The sequence below is a fragment of the Salvelinus fontinalis genome, chromosome 9, assembly GCF_029448725.1.
Source record: "Salvelinus fontinalis isolate EN_2023a chromosome 9, ASM2944872v1, whole genome shotgun sequence".
In the NCBI taxonomy this organism is placed as follows: Eukaryota; Metazoa; Chordata; class Actinopteri; order Salmoniformes; family Salmonidae; genus Salvelinus; species Salvelinus fontinalis.
This window is the reverse complement of record NC_074673.1, coordinates 3,618,029-3,643,974: the sequence shown is the minus strand read 5'-3', so window position 1 is coordinate 3,643,974 and position 25,946 is coordinate 3,618,029. Positions and strand designations below refer to the sequence as shown.

Below are 25,946 nucleotides of genomic sequence, written 5' to 3'. Positions count from 1 at the left end.
GATGTATTCCTTTCAGCTCCAAGTGGAGCAGAGAGCCTCAACATTGCTGGTCTTCAGTGATCCTCTAGGGCCCTACAGGGAAGCTCCACAGAAATATGCGGCGTGGGAGTCGGAGTTCACGCCATCTGAACAGACATGATCCAGTTCACGACTAAGAGTTAGGACTCTCTCAGTTCACGACTAAGAGTTAGGACTCTCTCAGTTCACGACTAAGAGTTAGGACTCTCAGTTCACGACTAAGAGTTAGGACTCTCAGTTCACGACTAAGAGTTAGGACTCTCAGTTCACGACTAAGAGTTAGGACTCTCAGTTCACGACTAAGAGTTAGGACTCTCAGTTCACGACTAAGAGTTAGGACTCTCAGTTCACGACTAAGAGTTAGGACTCTCAGTTCACGACTAAGAGTTAGGACTCTCAGTTCACGACTAAGAGTTAGGACTCTCAGTTCACGACTAAGAGTTAGGACTCTCAGTTCACGACTAAGAGTTAGGACTCTCAGTTCACGACTAAGAGTTAGGACTCTCAGTTCACGACTAAGAGTTCACGACTCATTGCAGAGTTAGGATGGATGGTACATTCTGTTCAGAAAAGATCCTGATTTTAGATATGAGGTATCTAAAAACACCATCCACAGCAGAATACAGTCCCCAGGCTCCAGAAGGCCACCGGCTTGGGATGGATATGTCATTCTGTGCGGCAAACAGAAGAGCTTTAAATTCAATCCGGTAGGTACTCTACTCCATTTCTAAACATCCATTCCAGTTCACAGACTCCAGAACAGTCAGGATGGAGGAGGCATTCTGCCAAGAGCCTGCGTTTTGATCCTTGAGGTCCTTTCTGTCCTCCTGACCAATCCGATGCCTCTTTCTCGGGCTCCTGACCAATCCGATGCCTCTTTCTCGGGCTCCTGACCAATCCGATGCCTCTTTCTCTCCTCCTGACCAAACCGATGCCTTTTTCTGTGTTCCCGGCCAAATTCAATTCAACACTTTTATTTTCACCGCATGAGAAAGTCACATAGAAAAGAAAAACAAAAACATTTGTGTTTGTGTCCGACACCATCACAGGGTCCTCCTTGATGTCTGGATGACATGACAGTAGACGGGAAGATCCAACCGGTACATTATGCAACTGGTGCCAATCAGCTTGGGTCTTCTATGGTACAGTACCTATATCAGCATCCCCAAGTGCATCTCCCATTTGTCAAGGTGCATCTCCCATTTGTCACGGTGCATCTCCCATTTGTCACGGTGCATCTCCCATTTGTCACGGTGCATCTCCCATTTGTCACGGTGCATCTCCCATTTGTCCGGGTGCATCTCCCATTTGTCCGGGTGCATCTCCCATTTGTCCGGGTGCATCTCCCATTTGTCCGGGTGCATCTCCCATTTGTCACGGTGCATCTCCCATTTGTCACGGTGCATCTCCCATTTGTCAAGGTGCATCTCCCATTTGTCAGGGTGCATCTCCCATTTGTCCGGGTGCATCTCCGATTTGTCAAGGTGCATCTCCCATTTGTCAAGGTGCATCTCCCATTTGTACGGGTGCATCTCCCATTTGTCCTGGTGCATCTCCCATTTGTCAAGGTGCATCTCCCATTTGTCAAGGTGCATCTCCCATTTGTCAAGGTGCATCTCCCATTTGTCCGGGTGCATCTCCCATTTGTCCGGGTGCATCTCCCATTTGTCAAGGTGCATCTCCCATTTGTCCTGGTGCATCTCCCATTTGTCAAGGTGCATCTCCCATTTGTCAAGGTGCATCTCCCATTTGTCAAGGTGCATCTCCCATTTGTCAATGTGCATCTCCCATTTGTCAATGTGCATCTCCCATTTGTCAAGGTGCATCTCCCATTTGTCCTGGTGCATCTCCCATTTGTCAAGGTGCATCTCCCATTTGTCAAGGTGCATCTCCCATTTGTCAAGGTGCATCTCCTATTTGTCAAGGTGCATCTCCCATTTGTCAAGGTGCATCTCCCATTTGTCAAGGTGCATCTCCCATTTGTCCTGGTGCATCTCCCATTTGTCAAGGTGCATCTCCCATTTGTCCGGGTGCATCTCCCATTTGTCAAAGTGCATCTCCCATTTGTCAAGGTGCATCTCCCATTTGTCAAGGTGCATCTCCCATTTGTCAAGGTGCATCTCCCATTTGTCAAGGTGCATCTCCCATTTGTCAAGGTGCATCTCCCATTTGTCAAGGTGCATCTCCCATTTGTCACGGTGCATCTCCCATTTGTCAAGGTGCATCTCCCATTTGTCAAGGTGCATCTCCCATTTGTCAAGGTGCATCTCCCATTTGTCCCGGTGCATCTCCCATTTGTCCCGGTGCATCTCCCATTTGTCCCGGTGCATCTCCCATTTGTCCCGGTGCATCTCCCATTCGTCCCGGTGCATCTCCCATTCGTCCTGGTGCATCTCCCATTCGTCCTGGTGCATCTCCCATTCGTCCTGGTGCATCTCCCATTCGTCCTGGTGCATCTCCCATTCGTCCTGGTGCATCTCCCATTTGTCAAGGTGCATCTCCCATTTGTCAAGGTGCATCTCCTATTTGTCACGGTGCATCTCCCATTTGTCAAGGTGCATCTCCTATTTGTCAAGGTGCATCTCCTATTTGTCAAGGTGCATCTCCCATTTGTCAAGGTGCATCTCCCATTTGTCAAGGTGCATCTCCCATTTGTCCGGGTGCATCTCCCATTTGTCCGGGTGCATCTCCCATTTGTCAAAGTGCATCTCCCATTTGTCCTGGTGCATCTCCCATTTGTCACGGTGCATCTCCCATTTGTCAAGGTGCATCTCCCATTTGTCAAGGTGCATCTCCCATTTGTCACGGTGCATCACCCATTTGTCAAGGTGCATCTCCCATTTGTCAAGGTGCATCTCCCATTTGTCCTGGTGCATCTCCCATTTGTCAAGGTGCATCTCCCATTTGTCACGGTGCATCTCCCATTTGTCAAGGTGCATCTCCCATTTGTCAAGGTGCATCTCCCATTTGTCAAGGTGCATCTCCCATTTGTCAAGGTGCATCTCCCATTTGTCAAGGTGCATCTCCCATTTGTCCTGGTGCATCTCCCATTTGTCCTGGTGCATCTCCCATTTGTCAAGGTGCATCTCCCATTTGTCAAGGTGCATCTCCCATTTGTCCTGGTGCATCTCCCATTTGTCCTGGTGCATCTCCTATTTGTCCTGGTGCATCTCCCATTTGTCACGGTGCGTCACCCATTTGTCACCATTTGTCCTCCCGGGTGGCGCAGTGGTCTAGGGCACTGCATCGCAGTGCTAGCTGCGCCACCAGAGTCTCTGGGTTCGCGCCCAGGCTGGGCTGGGTTCGCGCCCAAGCTCTGTCGCAGCCGGCCGCAACCGGGAGGTCCGTGGGGCGACGCACAATTGGCATAGCGTCGTCCGGGTTAGGGAGGGTTAGGCCGGTAGGGATATCCTTCTCTCAGTATGTAAAATGTAATATGTAAAATGTAATAAAATGTATGCACTCTACTGTAAGTCGCTCTGGATAAGAGCGTCTGCTAAATGACTAAAATGTAAAAAAAAATGTAAATGTCACGGTGCATCTCCCATTTGTCAAGGTGCATCTCCCATTTGTCCTGGTGCATCTCCCATTTGTCCTGGTGCATCTCCCATTTGTCAAGGTGCATCTCCCATTTGTCAAGGTGCATCTCCCATTTGTCAAGGTGCATCTCCCATTTGTCAAGGTGCATCTCCCATTTGTCAAGGTGCATCTCCCATTTGTCAAGGTGCATCTCCCATTTGTCAAGGTGCATCTCCCATTTGTCAAGGTGCATCTCCCATTTGTCAAGGTGCATCTCCCATTTGTCAAGGTGCATCTCCCATTTGTCCGGGTGCATCTCCCATTTGTCCGGGTGCATCTCCCATTTGTCCTGGTGCATCTCCCATTTGTCACGGTGCATCTCCCATTTGTCACGGTGCATCTCCCATTTGTCACGGTGCATCTCCTATTTGTCACGGTGCATCTCCTATTTGTCACGGTGCATCTCCCATTTGTCACGGTGCATCTCCCATTTGTCAAGGTGCATCTCCCATTTGTCAAGGTGCATCTCCCATTTGTCAAGGTGCATCTCCCATTTGTCACGGTGCATCTCCTATTTGTCAAGGTGCATCTCCTATTTGTCCTGGTGCATCTCCCATTTGTCACGGTGCATCTCCCATTTGTCAAGGTGCATCTCCCATTTGTCAAGGTGCATCTCCCATTTGTCAAGGTGCATCTCCCATTTGTCACGGTGCATCTCCTATTTGTCAAGGTGCATCTCCTATTTGTCAAGGTGCATCTCCCATTTGTCAAGGTGCATCTCCCATTTGTCCTGGTGCATCTCCCTTCCATTGTGTTTCATTCCCTTTCTTTTGTGCATTGAGATAACAAAATAAAAACTGTGATGCTTCAACGATGGGTTAGTCAATCTTCTCTCAGTTCTCCAACATTCTCTGATCCAGACTCAATTCAGACAGGACAGTAATTCCAGAGATGATACAGGCTTTGGTAATTCCCTCTTCAACAGAGACTTAGCAGTCTGTTGTGGTGTTAGTCCTCCCCGGTGAGTGATGCAGGGGCCGGGAGAGGGAGGTTAGAGGGTGAATGAAACCGGTGCTCCAGATACCATTACAGCAGAGTCACTAGTACCGACCTCACACACACGCTACACCGCCCCTCCACATACACACACCATCCCTCATCCCTACGGCCAACAAGAGGTCACTTCCACTAGCATGTCCCCAGCCATCCATCTTTTATGCATCAGAGTTCAGGAAGTAAAGCTCACATTCCACACACTCTCCCCATATCTCTCTCTCACACATACTCTCTCTCTCACACACACACACACACACACACACACACAGACGCACACACGTTAAGATGTTGTGGAGGTTGATGTATGTGTGTGAGGTTACGGTAACACGACCACACAATTTGACTTTAAAAAAAAAAACACGACTAAAAAGCTCTCTGTGTGAGGTTACTCTAAATAAGCTCATCTAGATCGGTTTAAATAACACAGTAATAAGACAGTAATAACACGTTTGAAATAAACAGAGCTCAGAGAAAGAGATGAAGCATTCTGCTAGAGATGTCGCTGGATAAGAGTCTCCGTACGGGAGGCAATGCCAACCATCAACTGGCCACTAATTCATATACTGCAGTCTAATCAGTAACACTCCTTATGGATAGTCTCTTCAGAATGCATTATCAGCACACATATCTATGTCAGGCGCTAATAAACATTTATAAACTGCCTTCGTTAAAAGCATTAAGGCCAACCAGGCGTTAGCTCTAGAGACTACGTAAACACGAATAACAATACTAAGTGAAAAAAAAACTATTTTTACACCAGACTTATTTCCTCAAGGAGTTTTATTTAGTTCCTCCGCCTGTCCACATCAGAATACATTGAGCAAACAAATACCCCCCCACCCCCAAAACAAAACCAGTCGACTTGTTTCCTCACGAATACACGAAACAGGTCCTTTGGTCTGTCTATAGTACAGCTAGAGAGGCATTCTGTGTGAGATATACATGACTGTTGGTTAAACCAGACGGATTGCTTCTGTAAAGTGAAAGTGGCGAGCCGACAACATTCAGTACGGTTTTATCACGTTATGATTGTGCCCCCCCCCCCCCCCCCCCCGCCCTGTGATTGTACGTATACAATTATATTAAATAAGATCGCTGACCAATGACTGGTCTGAAAGATAGACAGCTTAGCTCATCCCCTGAGTTTTATGGTTCTGCCCAGTGGGTCATAAGTACTCCAGGGTCGTGTTCATTAGGCACCAAACAAGAATCCCTGGTCTTGTCCCATAACTTTTTCTCTTCCAGTTTCAAAGCATTTTGTCCAAATGAACACAACCCAGCTTCCATGACGCAGATGTCATGAGGGAAACCATCAAAAGAGACTCAATTTCAGTGTCACATTGTACGAATGCTGAATGTTTTACCTGAGGAGTATTTTCAAGACACATTCTCTGGGTGTTTGATATGATCTGTGCCGAGTCCTCCCTGGTCCATAAGGAGTTCCTGAGAAAGTTACTTCCTGAAATGGAAAGCCATTTTTAAAAAAGGACAAGTTCAGTATTTTACAAACTAACGGTCGATGGTTCGTCATCCTGAAAGTACAGTTTCTCAGGGGCCATAGATGACTTTCAGGGTGAGGAACCACCTAACGTTAGTTTGTAAAATACTGAACTTCCCCTTCAAAATGAGGTAAGAGGTGTATAGATTACATCAGCGAGTGAACAAGTTGGGGGAGCTCACGCTTTAGGATGGTGTAGACTCCACCCACCAAGCACCCAGGAAAGTTAAAATGAATGAGAGCCCTTATTGGCATCCATATTGTCTGGTTGATGGTTATAATAACACATTTTGTAAACAGAAGTGATGGTGGCTACTATAATGTTCAAACCACCAATGAGGTAGCGACAACAAATCAGCTCAGGAGTATAGCCAATCACCATACAGTATTTTTTTTAAAGTATATATTTTTTTAACCCTGCTTTTATACAAACCTTTGCTATCATGATTTTTGCTTTTTTCTAAAATGTTTAAACCTGATCAGAAAACTAAAATCCAATCTTCAGTCCTCTTTACTTGATTTAAATTCATTAGTCTGTTCACAAGCAGTTTGCGTATGTGGCACTATGGGAAACAGTTCTTCACTGTAGCGTTCAAAGCCGATGAATTGACATACAGAAATAATACAGCAATTATGAGTATAACATGAAAATACATGATAATCATCATATAAAAACATTGAAAAAAAAATAGAACATCTACTAATTAAACATACCAAAATAAAAAAACAATTCAAGTTGCTTCTTCACCTGGCTGTAAGATTAGATTTTCCCAGAATGCATTGTTTTCTATGCAAACAAATGTGTATTCAGTGAAGGAACATGGAGGAAGTGGTAGTTGTAGATATTTAACTAGAGACAACAGTGAAATGTACATTCAATACCTTGACATGTACATTTGTTTTTATGACTTACTTTCTCCAAATCCAAACCCTATTTTGTCATCCCATAACACAGATTAGTCCAGTTTGACCAGAGAAGAGGTCATTTGATTGAACACCAGTTTTGTCCTTAACACAGGACAGTAGAATAACATGAGTATACTGGAGAGAGAGACTGGTGGCGTCCAGTGTTGGAACACTACGGTCAGTTGGGTCCCTTGGAGGAAGAGGAGGAAGAGGAGGAGGGGCTGTGAGAGGGGGAGAGGACACCGCAACCACTCTGTTCAGCAGGAGGCATGGTCTCAGACGTCACAGAGGCTGCACTAGGAGTGTTCTGGGCAAACAGCATTCCTACAGGGGAGACAAGAACACAAATTGGTAGTCAGTAGTGGGACTCTGTGTGATAAGTTAAAATGTCACAGTGACCTTACGGAGTAAAGGGCTAGCAATCCTTTATGGACGGATCTAAAATGTATCAAGAGTTTTTTATTTATTTAAAAAACATTGCAGCATCATTTACTAACCTGAATAGAATGTTCCGTTGACCTCCACAGACACACTGATGCTGTCAACCCCGTTACTGGAGATAGTACGAGACAGGTCCTGCTTGGCAGTACTCTCTGAGGTGGGACAAAGATACAGTCAGGAGTTAAAAGTTTACAATTCAATTATGTGTTAGAGCGGACTATTGTAAGCCCTAGAATTTGACAACTAACTAATTGCTTTTCCATGCCGTCCCTAGGAGAGGTGCGTCACTTGAGTGGGTTGAGTCACTGACGTGATCTTCCTGTCCGGGTTGGTGCCCCCCCCCCTTGGGTTTGTGGGCTATACTCTGCCTTGTCTCAGGATGGTAAGTTGGTGGTTGGAGATATCCCTTTAAGTGGGAGTGGGGGCTGTGCTTTGGCAAAGTGGGTGAGGTTATATCCTGCCTGTTTGGCCCTGTCCGGGGGTATCGTCGGACGGGGCCACAGTGTCTCCTGACCCCTCCTGTCTCAGCCTCCAGTATTCATGCTGCAGTAGTTTATGTGTCGGGGGGCTAGGGTCAGTTTGTTATATCTGGAGTACTTCTCCTGTCTTATCCGGTGTCTTGTGTGAATTTAAGTATGCTCTCTCTAATTGTCTCTTTCTTTCTCTCTCTCGGAGGACCTGAGCCCTAGGACCATGCCTCAGGACTACCTGGCATGATGACTCCTTGCTGTCCCCAGTCCACCTGGCCGTGCTGCTGCTCCAGTTTCAACTGTTCTGCCTGCGGCTATGGAACCCAGACCTGTTCACCGGACGTGCTACCTGTCCCAGACCTGCTGTTTTCAACTTTCTAGAGGCAGCAGGAGCGGTTGTCACGTTCCTGACCTGGTTTCTGTTAGTTTTGTATGTGTTAGTTGGTCAGGACGTGGGTGTGGGTGGGCAGTCTATGTTTTCTGTTTCTATGTTGGTTTTGGGTGACCTGATATGGCTCTCAATTAGAGGCAGGTGTTTTTAATTTCCTCTGATTGAGAGTCATATTAAGGTAGGTGTGTTCACACTGTTTGTTTGTGGGTGGTTGTCTCCTGTGTCAGTGTTTGTCGCACCATACGGGACTGTTCGGTTTGTTTGTACATCGTTCTTTTTGTGTAGTCTATTTTCCCTGTTCGTGCGTTCTTCGTGTTATATGTAAGTTCGTATTAGTTCAGGTTTGTCTACATTTGTTTTGTTATTTTGTTAATTATTTCAAGTGGTTTCGTTTCGTGTTTTTCCCGTCTTGTTTTATTAAAATTATGTCATCACAACCCGCTGCGCCTTGGTCAAATCACTACTCCTCCTCTTCGGTTGAAGGGGAGGAGGAACACCGTTACAGCGGTAGAGATATGATCGGCTATGAAAAACCAACTGACATTTACTCCTGAGGTGCTGACCTGTTGCACCCTCGACAACCACTGTGATTATTATTATTTGACCCTGCGGGTCATCTATGAACATTTGAACATCTTGGCCATGTACTGTTATAATCTCCACCCGGCACAGCCAGAAGAGGATTGGCCACCCCTCATAGCCTGGTTCCTCTCTAGGTTTCTTCCTAGGTTCTGGCCTTTCTAGGGAGTTTTTCCTAGCCACCGTGCTTCTACACCTGCATTGCTTGCTGTATGAGGGTTTTAGGCTGGGTTTCTGTACAGCACTTTGTGACATCAGCTGATGTAAGAAGAGCTTTATAAATACTTTTGATTGACTGAACTAATTGGTAGCCAACACACCCAGCCTAGTACTGACCGTGTCTGTTGTTGTTGTTGAGTTGCTTCATGCCGGGGTGGAAGTGAGAGGCCATAGCCAACAGGTTATGTTGGAACGCCCGTTGCATCAGTCTCTGCTGTTCCTCCATGACCAAGCGAGCCATCTTCCTGTCTGGGCCCTCTCCTCCTCCTCTCTCCAGTTTCTCTCGGAGGTGCTCCAGGGTAGCGGCCTGAGCTAGATGCTGCTGCCCCAGGGAGAGAGCGTTGGTCATGGGTAGACGGCTTGGTGGCATGGGGGTCGACATCTCCTCTGAGAGGGAACAGATGGGGGGAGTATTTTTTTCATAGATTAATGTCACACCGCAAATGTCAACATTTGAAATATTCAACATTTAACAATGTTTTCAAAACAAGGCCATTAGATTAGATTTTAAAAACATGGTCAGTCATTTAATTCCTTATCAGGTGCATGCAATGTGGATGGTCAGTGATCATGTCTGAATAAATCTGACAGTAGAGGGCGCCATAACACCACATTTATTTTCTATAAATGTGGTGTCAGAACAATGTAGCCCATCACAAGTTAGTCACATGTTGGTGACAGGAAATCATCCATGTTGTTCACCTAACTACATATCAAAACATTTGTGTTAAAAAAAAAAAAACGCTTAAACACCTGCAGATCTCTTCAGAGATGGGCTGGGGGAGGTGTGCAGGCCGTGGTGACCGGCTGAGGAGTGGTGGGGCATCTTGGAGGGAGAGAGGAGGGAGTGGTGTGGGTGGGCAGCGGCGGTGGAGGGGGAGAAGTGGTACAGGCTGTTATTGTAGCTGGGTCTTCGGCCTTCCCTCCGGTTACCGTCTATAGCAGCCTGGAGCTTGCCTGGAGAGCTCAGCCCCTTCTTCTCACACTCGTACGGGTACAGGTACTTCATATACCTGGGTGAACGTAGGACGAGGCAGTGGTTGGATTTTTTTCTCTCTCTCTCTCTCTCTCTCTCTGTATTTAGAAGTACTTTTCCATCATGTGGTGATTGGCCTAGCTAGGTTCTGTGTAGCTTCGCTGACCTCTAATTAGCTCGCTTCCCATTTAATTTAAGATGCGCACATCTACGCCACAAATTAGGAAATCTTGCTCGGGCCAATCCTTTTTTTTTAAACACAAAGACCCATTTACGGATTACCTCCCTGTTTAATAACTCAATTTCACAGCATTTTCTTCTGTTTGGTGCTTAAGACTCACTGTGTGCGGAGGGTGAAGGCTGCTGAGGTGATGGAGGTGGGCAGGTTGAGTCCTCTCGTGATCTCTCTCCAGATCTTCTTGTTAATGACCTCCACCAGGCCGCCATTCTCCGTCACCAGCTTGTAGAGCATGTACAGGTCCAGAATCTGCTTAGCCATGATGGGGATGCGGTTGACCGGGGTGCCTGGAGAAAGAGGTAGAAGAAATGAAACTAGATGTCTACAGATCCAAGATGGTGGTAGATATCATGATGGGGGATGCGGTTGACCGGGGTGCCTGGAAAAAGAGGTAGAAGAACTGAAACTAGATGTCTACAGATCCAAGATGGTGGCAGATATCATGATGGGGGATGCGGTTGACCGGGGTGCCTGGAGAAAGAGGTAGAAGAATTGAAACTAGATGTCTACAGATCCAAGATGGTGGCAGATATCATGATGGGGGATGCGGTTGACTAGAGTGCCTGGAGAAAGAGGTAGAAGAATTGAAACTAGATGTCTACAGATCCAAGATGGTGGCAGGTATCATGATGGGGGATGCGGTTGACCGGGGTGCCTGGAAAAAGAGGTAGAAGAACTGAAACTAGATGTCTACAGATCCAAGATGGTGGCAGATATCATGATGGGGGATGCGGTTGACCGGGGTGCCTGGAGAAAGAGGTAGAAGAATTGAAACTAGATGTCTACAGATCCAAGATGGTGGCAGATATCATGATGGGGGATGCGGTTGACTAGAGTGCCTGGAGAAAGAGGTAGAAGAATTGAAACTAGATGTCTACAGATCCAAGATGGTGGCAGGTATCATGATGGGGGATGCGGTTGACCGGGGTGCCTGGAGAAAGAGGTAGAAGAATTGAAACTAGATGTCTACAGATCCAAGATGGTGGCAGGTATCATGATGGGGATGCGGTTGACTAGAGTGCCTGGAGATGCCCAGTTTAATATTTGCTCTATATGAGTCTAAAGATCCAAGATGGAAGGAGTCACTCAATGCCTATGCGGCCAAGATTTAGGCAGTCGAATTTGATTTAAAATGAGGCCAGACTTCATAACACTGAACATAAATAACATTCTGACAGCTCATGTTTCCAAAACACAGTAGGTTGTACAGTAGTGTCTGTTGCTCTAGCTACAGTAATATGTCAAATTAACACCTATTTAACCCAGGGTCAAAGCCCCAAAATAACATCAGTGAATTTATTGTAATAAAGTACGCTTATCCAATTGAAGGCATCAAATTGTTGCTTTAAGGCATCTCCTAAAGTCATCCAATCGTTATAATAGGACTTGAAGCAGTAGCCTACCCGCACGTGGTCAACTATTTCAGCACCGTTTCGCGCTGCTTTGAAACAAGCGTGGGGACTTGTCTTGATAAATCAATGTCAGATTTTCTTATATTTCTTTTCACTGAATCTCCATTTGGATATTGGTTTGGCTACAATTGGGGTTGTGGAAATGTTAGCTAGTGTAAATGGAAGGGCTGCTCATGATTATCTTGTCTAGTTCATTTATTATCACTGATCAGAACATTTTGCCAGCATGTTGGTCTCTACCTTCTTGACCTTTGTGCTGTTGTCTGTGCCCAATAATGTTTGTACCATGTTTTGTGCTGCTACCATGTTGTGTTGCTACCATGTTGTTGTCATGTGTTGCTACCATGTTGTGTTGCTACCATGTTGTGCTGCTACCATGTTGTGTTGCTACCATGTTGTGCTGCTACCATGTTGTGTTGCTACCATGTTGTGCTGCTCCCATGTTGTGCTGCTACCATGTTGTTGTCATGTGTTGCTACCATGTTGTTCTGCTACCATGTTGTCCTACTACCATGTTGTGTTGCTACCATGTTGTGCTGCTACCATGTTGTGTTGCTACCATGTTGTGCTGCTCCCATGTTGTGCTGCTACCATGTTGTTGTCATGTGTTGCTACCATGTTGTGCTGCTACCATGTTGTCCTACTACCATGTTGTGCTGCTACCATGTTGTGTTGCTACCATGTTGTGCTGCTACCATGTTGTGCTGCTACCATGTTGTGTTGCTACCATGTTGTGTTGCTACCATGTTGTGCTGCTACCATGTTGTGTTGCTACCATGTTGTGCTGCTACCATGTTGTGCTGCTACCATGTTGTGCTGCTACCATGTTGTGCTGCTACCATGTTGTGCTGCTACCATGTTGTGCTGCTACCATGTTGTGTTGCTACCATGTTGTGTTGCTACCATGTTGTGCTGCTACCATGTTGTGCTGCTACCATGTTGTGCTGCTACCATGTTGTGCTGCTACCATGTTGTGTTGCTACCATGTTTTGTGCTGCTACCATGTTGTGCTGCTACCATGTTGTGCTGCTACCATGTTGTGCTGCTACCATGTTGTGCTGCTACCATGTTGTTGTCATGTGTTGCTACCATGTTGTGCTGCTACCATGTTGTGCTGCTACCATGTTGTGCTGCTACCATGTTGTGCTGCTACCATGTTGTGTTGCTACCATGTTGTGTTGCTACCATGTTGTTGTCATGTGTTGCTGCCTTGCTATGTTGTCATCTTATTTTGTGGTCTTAGGTCTCTCTTTATGTAGTGTTGTGTTGTCTCTCTTGTTGTGATGTGTCTTTTGTCCTATATTTATATTGTATTTATTTTTTATTTTAATTCCAGGCCCCTGGCCCCGCAGGAGGCCTTTTGGTAAGCCGTCATTGTAAATAAGAATTTGTTCTTAACTGACTTGTCTAGTTAAATAATGGATAAATAAAATAAAATGTTCTACTGAACAATTATATATATTTTTAAACGCAACATGTAAAGTGTTGGTTTTGTGAGCTGAAAAAAAATTGTGCCATACTCACAAAAAGCTTACCTCTCAAATTCTGTGCACAAATTTGTTTATATCCCTGTTAATGAGCATTTCTCCTGTACCAAGATAATCCAGCCAACTGACAGGTGTGGCATATCAAGAAGCTGATTAAACAGCATGATCATGACATAGGTGCACCTCGTGTTGGGGACAATAAAACGCCACTAAAATGTGCAGTTGTGTCACACAACACAATGCCACAGTTGTCTCAAGTTTTTAGGGAACGTGCAATTGTTGCAGCATGCTGACTGCAATGTCCACCAGAGCTGTTGCCAGGGAATTGAATGTTCATTTCTCTACCAAAAGCCGCCTTCCAACGTTGTTTTAGAGAATTTGGCAGTACGTCCAACCGGCCTCACAACCGCAGATCGCATATAACCACGCCAGGCCAGGACCTCCACATCCGGCTTCATCACCTGTGGCATCGTCTGAGACCAGCTACCCAGACAGCTGATGAAACTGTGGGTTTGCACAACTGAAGAATTTCTGCACACACTGTCAGAAACCGTCTCAGGGAAGCTCACCTGCATGCTCGTCGTCCTCACCAGGGTCTTGATCTGACTGCAGTTTGGCGTCGTAACCGACTTCAGTGGCAAATGCTCACCTTCGATGGCCACTGGCAGGCTGGAGAAGTGTGCCCTTCACGGATGAATCCCGGTTTCAATTGTACCGGGCAGATGGCAGACAGACAGCATGTATGACATTGTGTAGGCTAGCAGTTTGCTGATGTCTACGTTGTGAACAGAGTGTCCCATGGTGGTGGTGGGGTTATGGTATGGGGCAGGCATAAACTACAGACAACAAACACAATTGCATTTTATCGATGACAATTTGAATGCACAAAATTACAGCAATGAGATCCTGTGACCCCATTGTTATACCATTCATCCGTCGCCATTACTTCATGTTTCAGCATGACAACGTAAACAATGTCACAAAGATCTGTACACAATTCCTGGAATTTGAAAATGTCCCAGTTCTTCCATGGACTGCATACTCACCAGACATGTCACCCATTGAGCCTGTTGGAACACGACAGTGTGTTCCAGTTCCCGCCAATATCCAGCAACTTTGTACAGCCGTTGAAGAGGAGTGGGACAACATTCCACAGGCCACAAATCAACAGCCTGATCAAAGAGGAGGATATGTGTCACGCTGCATGAGGCACATGGTGGTCACACCAAGGGCAGTAAAATTCCACATGACCGCTGAGTTGCGGTAATCTCCTCTCATGCACTCTGTACAGGCTCTATTGTCCCTCCATCAGGTCACTAATGGTCTGGTACTCAGGGCTCTATTGTTCCTCCATCAGGTCCTAATGGCCTGGTACTCAGGGCTCTATTGTCCCTCCATCAGGTCCTAATGGCCTGGTACTCAGGGCTCTATTGTCCCTCCATCAGGTCCTTATGGCCTGGTACTCAGGGCTCTATTGTCCCTCCATCAGGTCCTAATGGCCTGGTACTCAGGGCTCTATTGTCCCTCCATCAGGTCCTAATGGCCTGGTACTCAGGGCTCTATTGTCCCTCCATCAGGTCCTAATGGCCTGGTACTCAGGGCTCTATTGTCCCTCCATCAGGTCCTAATGGCCTGGTACTCAGGGCTCTATTGTCCCTCCATCAGGTCCTAATGGCCTGGTACTCAGGGCTCTATTGTCCCTCCATCAGGTCCTAATGGCCTGGTACTCAGGGCTCTATTGTCCCTCCATCAGGTCCTAATGGCCTGGTACTCAGGGCTCTATTGTCCCTCCATCAGGTCCTAATGGTCTGGTACTCAGGGCTCTATTGTCCCTCCATCAGGTCCTAATGGTCTGGTACTCAGGGCTCTATGGTCCCCCCATCAGGTCCTAAAGGCCTGGTACTCAGGGCTCTATGGTCCCTCCATCAGGTCACTAATGGTCTGGTACTCAGGTCTCTATTGTCCCTCCATCAGGTCCTAATGGTCTGGTACACAGGGCTCTATTGTCCCTCCATCAGGTCCTAATGGTCTGGTACTCAGGGCTCTATTGTCCCTCCATCAGGTCCTAATGGTCTGGTACTCAGGGCTCTATGGTCCCCCCATCAGGTCCTAATGGCCTGGTACTCAGGGCTCTATGGTCCCTCCATCAGGTCCTAATGGTCTGGTACTCATGGCTCTATTGTTCCTCCATCAGGTCCTAATGGCCTGGTACTCAGGGCTCTATTGTCCCTCCATCAGGTCCTAATGACCTGGTACTCAGGGCTCTATTGTCCCTCCATCAGGTCACTAATGACCTGGTACTCAGGGCTCTATTGTCCCTCCATCAGGTCCTAATGGCCTGGTACTCAGGGCTCTATTATCCCTCCATCAGGTCCTAATGGTCTGGTACGCAGGGCTCTATTGTCCCTCCATCAGGTCCTAATGGTCTGGTACTCAGGGCTCTATTGTCCCTCCATCAGGTCCTAATGGTCTGGTACTCAGGGCTCTATTGTCCCTCCATCAGGTCCTAATGTTCTGGTACTCAGGGCTCTATGGTCCCTCCATCAGGTCCTAATGGCCTGGTACTCAGGGCTCTATTGTCCCTCCATCAGGTCACTAATGGTCTGGTACTCAGGGCTCTATTGTCCCTCCATCAGGTCCTAATGGTCTGGTACGCAGGGCTCTATTGTCCCTCCATCAGGTCCTAATGGCCTGGTACTCAGGGCTCTATTGTCCCTCCATCAGGTCACTAATGGTCTGGTACTCAGGGCTCTATTGTCCCTCCATCAGGTCCTAATGGTCTGGTACGCAGGGCTCTATTGTCCCTCCATCAGGTCCTAATGGTCTGGTACTCAGGGCTCTATTGTCCCTCCATCAGGTCCTAATGGTCTGGTACGCAGGGCTCTATTGTCCCTCCATCAGGTCCTAATGGTCTGGTACTCAGGGCTCTATTGTCCCTCCATCAGGTCCTAATGGTCTGGTACTCAGGGCTCTATTGTCCCTCCATCAGGTCCTAATGGCCTGGTACTCAGGGCTCTATTGTCCCTCCATCAGGTCCTAATGGTCTGGTACTCAGGGCTCTATTGTCCCTCCATCAGGTCCTAATGGTCTGGTACTCAGGGCTCTATGGTCCCCCCATCAGGTCCTAAAGGCCTGGTACTCAGGGCTCTATGGTCCCTCCATCAGGTCCTAATGGTCTGGTACTCAGGGCTCTATTGTCCCTCCATCAGGTCACTAATGGCCTGGTACTCAGGGCTCTATTGTCCCTCCATCAGGTCCTAATGGTCTGGTACGCAGGGCTCTATTGTCCCTCCATCAGGTCCTAATGGTCTGGTACTCAGGGCTCTATTGTCCCTCCATCAGGTCCTAATGGCCTGGTACTCAGGGCTCTATTGTCCCTCTAACCACTCTGCCATCAATGCAAATTAAATGGAAAATCACATCAAACATAAACAGTACGTGCTTTTAAAAACTCACCTCACTGTGATGGATCAGTGTGAAGAAAGAAGTTCACCTCACTGTGATGGATCAGTGTGAAGAAAGAAGTTCACCTCACTGTGATGGATCAGTGTGAAGAAAGAAGTTCACCTCACTGTGATGGATCAGTGTGAAGAAAGAAGTTCACCTCACTGTGATGGATCAGTGTGAAGAAAGAAGTTCACCTCACTGTGATGGATCAGTGTGAAGAAAGAAGTTCACCTCACTGTGATGGATCAGTGTGAAGAAAGAAGTTCACCTCACTGTGATGGATCAGTGTGAAGAAAGAAGTTCACCTCACTGTGATGGATCAGTGTGAAGAAAGAAGTTCACCTCACTGTGATGGATCAGTGTGAAGAAAGAAGTTCACCTCACTGTGATGGATCAGTGTGAAGAAAGAAGTTCACCTCACTGTGATGGATCAGTGTGAAGAAAGAAGTTCACCTCACTGTGATGGATCAGTGTGAAGAAAGAAGTTCAACGACAGGTTTGAAACAGAGTGGAAAACATGGTCACTGTGGATGTTGTTTCAAAGCCTAACACATTGAAATGGACGGCGCTTTCTAAGGTGGACGATTCATTCAAAAACATCCATAAGCATATTATAGCTGATGTGTACACATAGAGTTCATGTCTACGCATAGGCCTACGAGCCCAAGACCGAGAAAAAATGTATTCAAATAATGATTGTGCCGTTGTATTTCACTAGGTTTCCCAAATTAAGCACTGGGGAAATGCAGGAACAGGTTTGGAGAGTCCATGGCATACACAGTTTGGGCGGAATATTACCTGTCATGCAGCAAGAGGCTGTATATGTTCCTCAAACAGCGGTTGATGCGTGGAGTGAAATAACCGGAGTAGCCTGAAAAAGGAACCAGCGGGAAAGCGACCTCCATTCACTATTGGAGTGCATATCGTGGTAACAGTTTGGGGAAGGCCCTTTCCTGTTTCAGCACGACAATTCCTCCGTGCACAAAGCGAGGTTCATACAGAAATGGTTTGTCGAGATCGGGGTGGAAGACTGGCCTGCACAGAGCCCTGACTTCAACCCCATCGAACAATTTGGGATGAATTGGAATGCCGACTACGAGCCAGGCCTGATCACCTAACATCAGTTGCCAACCTCACTAATGCCACCTTGCTTCTAGTCCTTAGGAAACTGCAGTATTTATTTTTTACATTGTAAGCCCCCCAAATAATTATTACATACAGCCGGAGAAGAACTATTGGATATCAGAGCGACATCCACTTACCAGCACTACGACCAGGAATATGACTTTCCCGAAGCGGATCCTTTGTCCGAACCACCCAGGGCATTTGAACAGATTCCAGAGGCTGACACAAAACCATGTCACCGCAGAAGAGGAAGATGGAGTGGCATTCTGGTCAGACTTCGGAGGCACGCACACCACCCACCACTTTCGAGTACATTACTCGCTAATGTTCAGTCTCTAGATAACAAGGTAGATGAAATTAGGGCAAGGATTGCTTTCCAGAGAGACATCAGGGATTGTAACATACTCTGTTTCACGGAAACATGGCTCTCTCGGGATATGCTGTCAGAGTTGGTACAGCCACCAGGATTCTTTGTGCGTCGCGACGACAGAAATATACATCTCTCCGGGAAGAAAAAGGGCAGGGATGTATGTTTCATGATTAACGACTCATGGTGTAATTGTAACAACATACAGGAACTCAAGTTCTTTTGTTCACCTGACCTAGAAGACATCACAATTAAATGGCGACTATATTATCTCCCAAGAGATTTCTCCTCCGTCATCGCCACTGCAGTTTACATCCCACCTCAAGTCGATACCTCGGCGTCCCTCAAAGAACTTCACTGGACTTGATGCAAACTGGAAACCACATATCCTGAGGCTGCATTTATTGTCGCTGGGGATTTTAACAAAGCAAAAAGACTAGGCTGAGGAGGACTAGGCTCCTGAAGTTCATATTGACTGTCCTACTAGCGCTACTAAGACTCTCGACGCTTTTCAAACTTCCGAAATGCTTAAAGGCCCTTCCCCGTCGTCCTTTTGGTAAATCTGACCAAGACTCCATCTTGCTCCTCCCATCCTATAGGCAGAAACTCAAACAGGATGTGCCCGTGCTTCGTGAAATTCAACGCTGGGCTGACCAATCGGAATCCACGCTTCAAGATTGTTTTGATCACGTGGACTGGGATATGTTCCGGTTAGCTTGCGTAAATAATCTAGACGCATACACGGATACGGTGACTGAGTTCATAAAGAAGTGTATAGGAGATGATGTACCCACTGTGACTATTAAAACCTTCCCTAACCAGAAACCGTGGATAGATGGCGGCATTCGCACAAAACTGAAAGCGTAAACCACCGCATTTAACCATGGAAAGGTGACTGGGAATATGGCCGAATACAAACAGTGTAGTTATTCCCTCCACAAGGAAATCAAACAAGTGAATGTCGGTATAGAGACAAAGTGGAGTCGCAATTTAACGGCTCAGACACGAGACGTATGTGGCAGGGTCTACAGACAATCACAGACTACAAAAAGAAAACCAGCCACATCACAGACACCGATGTCTTGCTTCCAGACAAACTAAACACCTTCTTTGCCCGCTTTGAGGATAATACAGTGCCACTGACGCGGCCCGCTACCAAGGACTGTGGGCTCTCCTTCACCGTGGCAGACATGAGTAAGACATTTAAATGCGTTAACCCAAAGGTAACTGAAATAAATGACTATCGCCCCGTAGCACTCACTTCTGTCATCATGAAGTGCTTTGAGAGACTAGTCAAGGATCATATCACCTCCACCTTACCTGTCACCCTAGACCCACTTCAATTTGCGTACTGCCCCAATAGGTCCACAGACGATGCAATCGCCACCACACTGCCCTATCCCATCTGGACAAGAGGAATACCTTTTGTAAGAATGCTGTTTATTTACTACAGCTCAGCATTCAACACCGTATTACCCTCCAAACGCATCAGTAAGCTTGAAGACCTGTGTCTCAACCCCGCCCTGTGCAATTGGGTCCTGGACTTCCTGACAGGCCGCCCCCAGGTGGTGAAGGTAAGAAACAACATCTCCACCACTGATCCCCAACACTGGGGCCCCACAAGGGTACGTGTTCAGCCCCCTCCTGTACTCCCTGTTCAACCATGACTACGTGGCCATGTACGCCTCCAACTCAAATCATCAAGTTTGTAGACGACACAACAGTAGTAGGCTTGATTACCAACAATGTGATTTCATTTCACTGAATCTCCATCTGTATATTTGGTTAATTCTATGGCTGGGCAAATAAGCGAAGGTGGTATAATTAAATCTATTTGTTTGCTCATCAATCACTGATCAGAAACATTTAGCATGCAATACTGTAGCCTAAAGTATAGGCCTATTATTTTGCTTGATCGTGTATAGGCAACTCCAAAAGCCTGAGGAGCTTGCGAAATCACATGACATAAGTATTCACACCCCTCTGGGACAATAATGTTTGAATCATCTTTGGCAACGATTACAGCTGTGAGTCTTTCTGGGTAAATCTCTAAGAGCTTTCCACACCTGGATTGTACAATATTTGCACATGATTATTATTTTCAAGCTCTGTCAAGTTGGTTGTTGCTTATGACAAGCATACCCATAACATGATGCAGCCACCACAAAAAATATGAAGATGTGAATACTTTCTGAAGGCACTGTAGGTAGCTTACCCACACTGTATCAGTGAGCTGTTGGTTAGAGCTCACATGCCAAGACAAGAGTAGGAGCATCTGTATATAACACATTTGTATATATTTTTGTATATAGCATTTGTATATAACAGTTTTTGTGACAAAATGATCAGTAGAGTTTGACAATGCGAATGTGAAACCCATTTAACTTTTATTTTATATTCGGTACATGGGAATTTAAGCGCAAAAGTAATTGTTCTGTGCACTACGTCATCACGCTCAGCCTTTTATGCGCAATAAGTCAGTTTGATGGAAACGTAGCGGGTGGGAAAATGCACACAATTGTTTTATGCAGATATTTTTTTTTTTTATTTACCTGAAAATCTGGTCGCCAATTGGATGGACACCTAGCTACTAATAGACTATAGTCTCTCCTCTCTTGACGCTCTCTCAGCTATGCTTATTTTATTTATTTTACCTTTATTTAACCAGGCAAGTCTGTTAAGAACAAATTCTTATTTTCACTGACAGCCTAGGAACAGTGGGTTAACTACCTTGTTCAGGGGCAGAACGACAGATTTGTACCTTGTCAGCTCGGGGATTCGAACTTGTAACCTTTCGGCTACTAGCCCAATGCTCTAACCACTAGGCTACCCTGCCACTTATACATCTCCAGAGGTCAAATATCTAGCATGTTGATGAGGACAATAGCACTGTTTCATTCACCGCAATACAAGACAATTTGTTTACATTCATTTTTACTGTATCTCCATACAATCTGTCAGTCATATTATGTGATAGAAAAGGAGGGGCCCTGAACTAGAGGCTCATTTATCCATCAAGCCTAAAACAGACATAGGCCCCCTTAACCCAAACATCCCCTCTCCATAAATCCCTGCTCCTCTCCCCCTCCATACCCACTTACACATATGGAGCAAGGTTGGCAGCGGGAGGGCTAGTGGGTAAATTATTCTAAGTTGGAAAGAATGGACCAATTACAATCTAAAAGTGAGGAATCACAGGAAATTGCTTTCCACTACAGCAGAACTGGTTTTACAGTACAACGCTTAGAGAACAAAGAAGCTTTACCTCGTTTCTGCATATACACAAACAGTTCATCAAGGAACTCCTTCCGATTTGGGTCACTGTCCAGTTCATACAGCTGGGGATGGAAATTGACTTTGTTAATAACTAAGTTTATAATCAACTGTATAACTTAGTTAATAACCATCCAAACATGATTCTATGTGTATTCGCGATTCAGACATACTACCCCGTCCACTATCCAGTGTTAGGTCCACACAGGCCATTGAGAAAATTTTGACTCAGGGCGGCAGGTAGCCCGGAGGGTAGGAGCGTTGGGTCAGTAACCGAAAGGTTGCTGGATCGAATCCCTGAGCTGACAAGGTAGAAATCTGTTGTTCTGCCCCCTGAGCAAGGCAGTTAACCCACTGTTCCCCGGGTGTCGATGACGTGGATGTCAATTAAGGCAGCCCCCCCCCCCCCACCTCTCTGATTCAGAGGGGTTGGGTTAAATGTGGAAGACATTTCAGTTAAATGCATTCAGTTGTACAACTGACTAGGTATCCCCCCCTTTCCCTATACAACTGACTAGGTATCCCCCCCTTTCCCTGTACAACTGACTAGGTATCCCCCCCTTTCCCGATACAACTGACTAGGTATCCCCCCCTTTCCCTATACAACTGACTAGGTATCCCCCCTTTCCCTATACAACTGACTAGGTATCCCCCCCTTTCCCTATACAACTGACTAGGTATCCCCCCCTTTCCCGATACAACTGACTAGGTATCCCCCCCTTTCCCGATACAACTGACTAGGTATCCCCCCCTTTCCCTATACAACTGACTAGGTATCCCCCTTTCCCTGAACAACTGACTAGGTATCCCCCTTTCCCTGTACAACTGACTAGGTATCCCCCTTTCCCTATACAACTGACTAGGTATCCCCTTTCCCTGTACAACTGACTAGGTATCCCCCTTTCCCTATACAACTGACTAGGTATCCCCTTTCCCTGTACAACTGACTAGGTATCCCCCCCTTTCCCTGTACAACTGACTAGGTATCCCCCTTTCCCTGTACAACTGACTAGGTATCCCCCTTTCCCTATACAACTGACTAGGTATCCCCTTTCCCTGTACAACTGACTAGGTATCCTCCCCTTTCATCTGGACTGGTTCAGATTTTAGAATTTTGAGTCTAGGGCTGCATTCCGATTCTCTTACCACAAAGTGTGCACTTGTTCACCCCCCCCCCCCCCCCCCCCCCTCATGCATGTACAGGCATTGGACTGGTGCAAGCATAGTCGGAGGAAGTACTTTCCACCATATTCCTTACACCAGTCCATTCCTTTTAAATCCATGAGGGCGTAGTGTACACTTTGGGAGAAGGGTAAAGAACTGGAACGTAACCTTTTCTCAGATGGCCTGTGTGGATTAGTTTTACTTGAACTTTTAGTTTAGTTTAATGCATCTTCGGCTTATATCGGTCGGAACATTTTATCCAATCTGATTACCTTTGCAAAGTCTCGGGACGGCTCTCCTCTTGTTTTGCTTCCTTCATTCTCCTCCGCCCAGCCCACACTGCCTTTCTGTTAAAAACACAAATCAACATGATTATTTTGGTTTTAATTGATCAGTTAGTTTTTTACCAAGGGTTGATAAAAGGCTTTATTTTTACGTTAATAAATGCTTATTTAAACATTTAGTTTAATTAGTTGTTCAGTTAGTTAGATAATGAGTTACAGTGCCTTCAGAAAGTATTCATACCCCTTGAATTATTCCACATTCTTGTGTTACAGCCTGAATTCAAAATGGATTCAAATCGAATTTTTCCCCCTCACCCATTTACACACAATACCCCATAACGATAAAGTATTAATACAATACAATAAAACAAGTGAAAACATGTTTTTATAAATGTTTGCACATTTATTGAAAATTAAATACTGAAATCTCATTTACGTAAGTATTCACACACCTGAGTCAATACTTGTTAGAATCACCTTTGGCAGTGATTACAGCTGTGAGTCTTTCTGTGTAAGTCTCTAAGAGCTTTTCACACCTGGATTGTACAATATTTTAGGATTGTCCGACTGTTTCGACCAATTGATTCGTCGAAAATTGAAAACGTGTAGTTTTCCATATATAGACACACCATATGTGTTTAAATAAAATCAACTATTTTCATTGAGCTTGTCTGATGCTTTAAGCGCTCTGTTAGATGAAATAAGACATGACTCAAGGAGGAGCCAGAGATCAAGATAACCAGAAGGGGGAAAAAAACTTAACCAATCTCCTCCAGCTGGCTTTCGCGGATTCTGCCGTTACTCTCCTGAAGTTTCCTGTAATAAGCTACAGGAGGTATCGGCAACCTTTCTCATGTAGAATGTCAATTTAACTGAACATTTCTACCAATCTGCCAGTTATAGTTTTCATACACACATGTTGTTTGTGGAACAGATTTCATATATAATGTCTTCGTATCTCAGAATCATTGTCATGTTGTTAATCAAAATTATACAAAACGTAAAAAGTAACTTGTGTTGTCACTGCCAGCTATGTAAAAATTGTAGCCCGCAGGTAGAAAAAAAATCCTGATAAAAATATCCTATAAATCACATTGTTGCAAAACAGACCATGTGTAGGCAAACGTGAAACATTGCTAACTCAGGCCTGAAGCTCACTCTAGCAAACGTGAAACATTGCTAACTCAGGCCTGAAGCTCAATCTAGCAAACTTGCAACATTGCATAAAATATTCTGGGCCCTTAGTTTTCATGCCAGTGAGCTCAGAACAGACACAGCTGTAGGCTATTTGCGCAAGAGATAAGAAGTAAATCAGGTAGGCCTATTTTATGATGTTTCCACTGGATCAGAGCATGACATTTTTCCCTTTCACGCTGAGTGGTCATCGAAAGGGAGAGAGCTGGAAAGATTTTTTTTAAATACATTGAGGAACTATTGTCATCCTCAATGGATGTAAAAACACACTTTGTTTGCTTGCTGTTTGAGGTGAAGAAAACATTACTTTGAGAAGCTCCACAGCACATTTGTGGTGGTGCGTTAAGACAATCAGAAATACTATCAGATTCACAAAATGGGCATATTTATATGGCTACATTTGCACGCAGGCCAGGTAGCCTATAGGCCTACTCCTATGCATAAACATATGCACGTGCTGAACATTGACAGGAACTCTCCAAACAAAAAGACTATGACTAAATTGACAAAACTAAAAAGTTATTTTCAAAACATGAACAAACATTTAAAAAGTATTAATTCAAGCTGTGTGCTTTCTGCTCACCAAGAGCCATTGCATTTGGAGACCGGCATAAACTAAGACAAATATCCACCATGGCAACCCAAAAGGGAGGGACTAGCTGTGTGGACAGTGGCTGTGGCTACAGGACAGCCAATGAAACGTTGTTTTTAGAATACGGAGGCGACGTGGTTTATCCAGGGCTGCCCCCCCCCCCCCCCAAAAAAAAGTATTGGTCGCCGAGAGTCATCTGTTCTTTAAAATGTATATTTTTTTCCATATTTAGACACACCTTGTTTGAATAAAATCAACCATATGTAGGCTACTGAGCTTGTCTGATGCTTTAAGCACTGTGATTAAAATTTGTTTACATGTTAGTGAGCATTTCTCCTTTGTCAAGATAATCCATCCACCTGACAGGTGTGGCATTTCAAGAAGCTGATTAAATCATTACACAGGTGCACCTTATGCTGGGGCCACTCGAAAATGTGATTTTTTTTGTCACACAATGCCACAGATGTCTCAAGTTGAGTGAGCGTGCAATTGGCATGCTGACAGCAGGAATGTCCACCAGAGCTGTTGCTAGAGAATTGAATGTTCATTTCTCTACCCCAACCTGCCTCCAACGTCATTTTAGAGAGCCAGGTCCCCAGTGGGTGAACCTATGCCCTCCCAGGCCCACCCATGGCTCCGCCCCTGCCCTGTCATGTGAATATATTTAAATTGACTGATTTCCTTATATGAACTGTAACTCAGTAAAATCGTTGATGAAATTGTTGCATGTTGTGTTTATATCTTTGTTACATATATAATAAAGGTCTTCATCTCAAAATCAATACAAATCTAAAAGTAACTTCCTATTGCCATAGCCAATATGTTAAAATAGCCTACATTATGCCAACAAATAAAAATTACGCAGCCCGCAGGTAGAAAATATCCTGATAATACATATACTATCAAATCACATTGGCTACGCACGGCCTGTCTGCAAGGAACTTGAAACATTGTATCAACTATTAAATTGGTCAGCCCCTGTGCTAGCAAACTCGCAACCTAGTATAAAACATTCTGGGCCCTCAGAGTTTCCCATGCCAGTGAGCTCCGGACAGACAGACAAAGCTGTAGACTATTTGCACAAGGGATAAGAAGTAATCAGGACTATTTTATGACGTTTTCACCGACCAGAGCATGATATTTTCTTTCCCCCTTTCATTCCGAGTGGTTATCGAAAGGGAAAGAGCTGGAAAGATTTTTCAAAATGGGCTACGTTAAATATGTTAGAATTTGTTTTTAACAAAATTGGTTAGTTGCACTTTGCGAGAAATTTGAAAAACTCCCTTGTCT

At 45.4% G+C, this 25,946-nt stretch overlaps 1 protein-coding gene across 1 annotated transcript in view; it reads right to left on the bottom strand.

Annotated features, from left to right (window-relative positions):
• Positions 1 to 6,584: 6,584 nt before the first annotated feature.
• LOC129861909 (AT-rich interactive domain-containing protein 3B-like) overlaps positions 6,585 to 25,946 on the bottom strand; it is a 50,640-nt gene continuing 31,278 nt past the window's right edge. The window contains exons 3-9 of the mRNA XM_055933093.1: positions 22,859 to 22,933; positions 21,415 to 21,487; positions 10,415 to 10,598; positions 9,851 to 10,110; positions 9,215 to 9,484; positions 7,495 to 7,590; positions 6,585 to 7,321 (exon numbers count right to left, since the gene is read on the bottom strand). Coding sequence (XP_055789068.1) covers positions 7,176 to 7,321; positions 7,495 to 7,590; positions 9,215 to 9,484; positions 9,851 to 10,110; positions 10,415 to 10,598; positions 21,415 to 21,487; positions 22,859 to 22,933 — 1,104 coding nt within the window. The 3' untranslated portion in view covers positions 6,585 to 7,175. The remainder of the gene's footprint in view (positions 7,322 to 7,494; positions 7,591 to 9,214; positions 9,485 to 9,850; positions 10,111 to 10,414; positions 10,599 to 21,414; positions 21,488 to 22,858; positions 22,934 to 25,946) is intronic.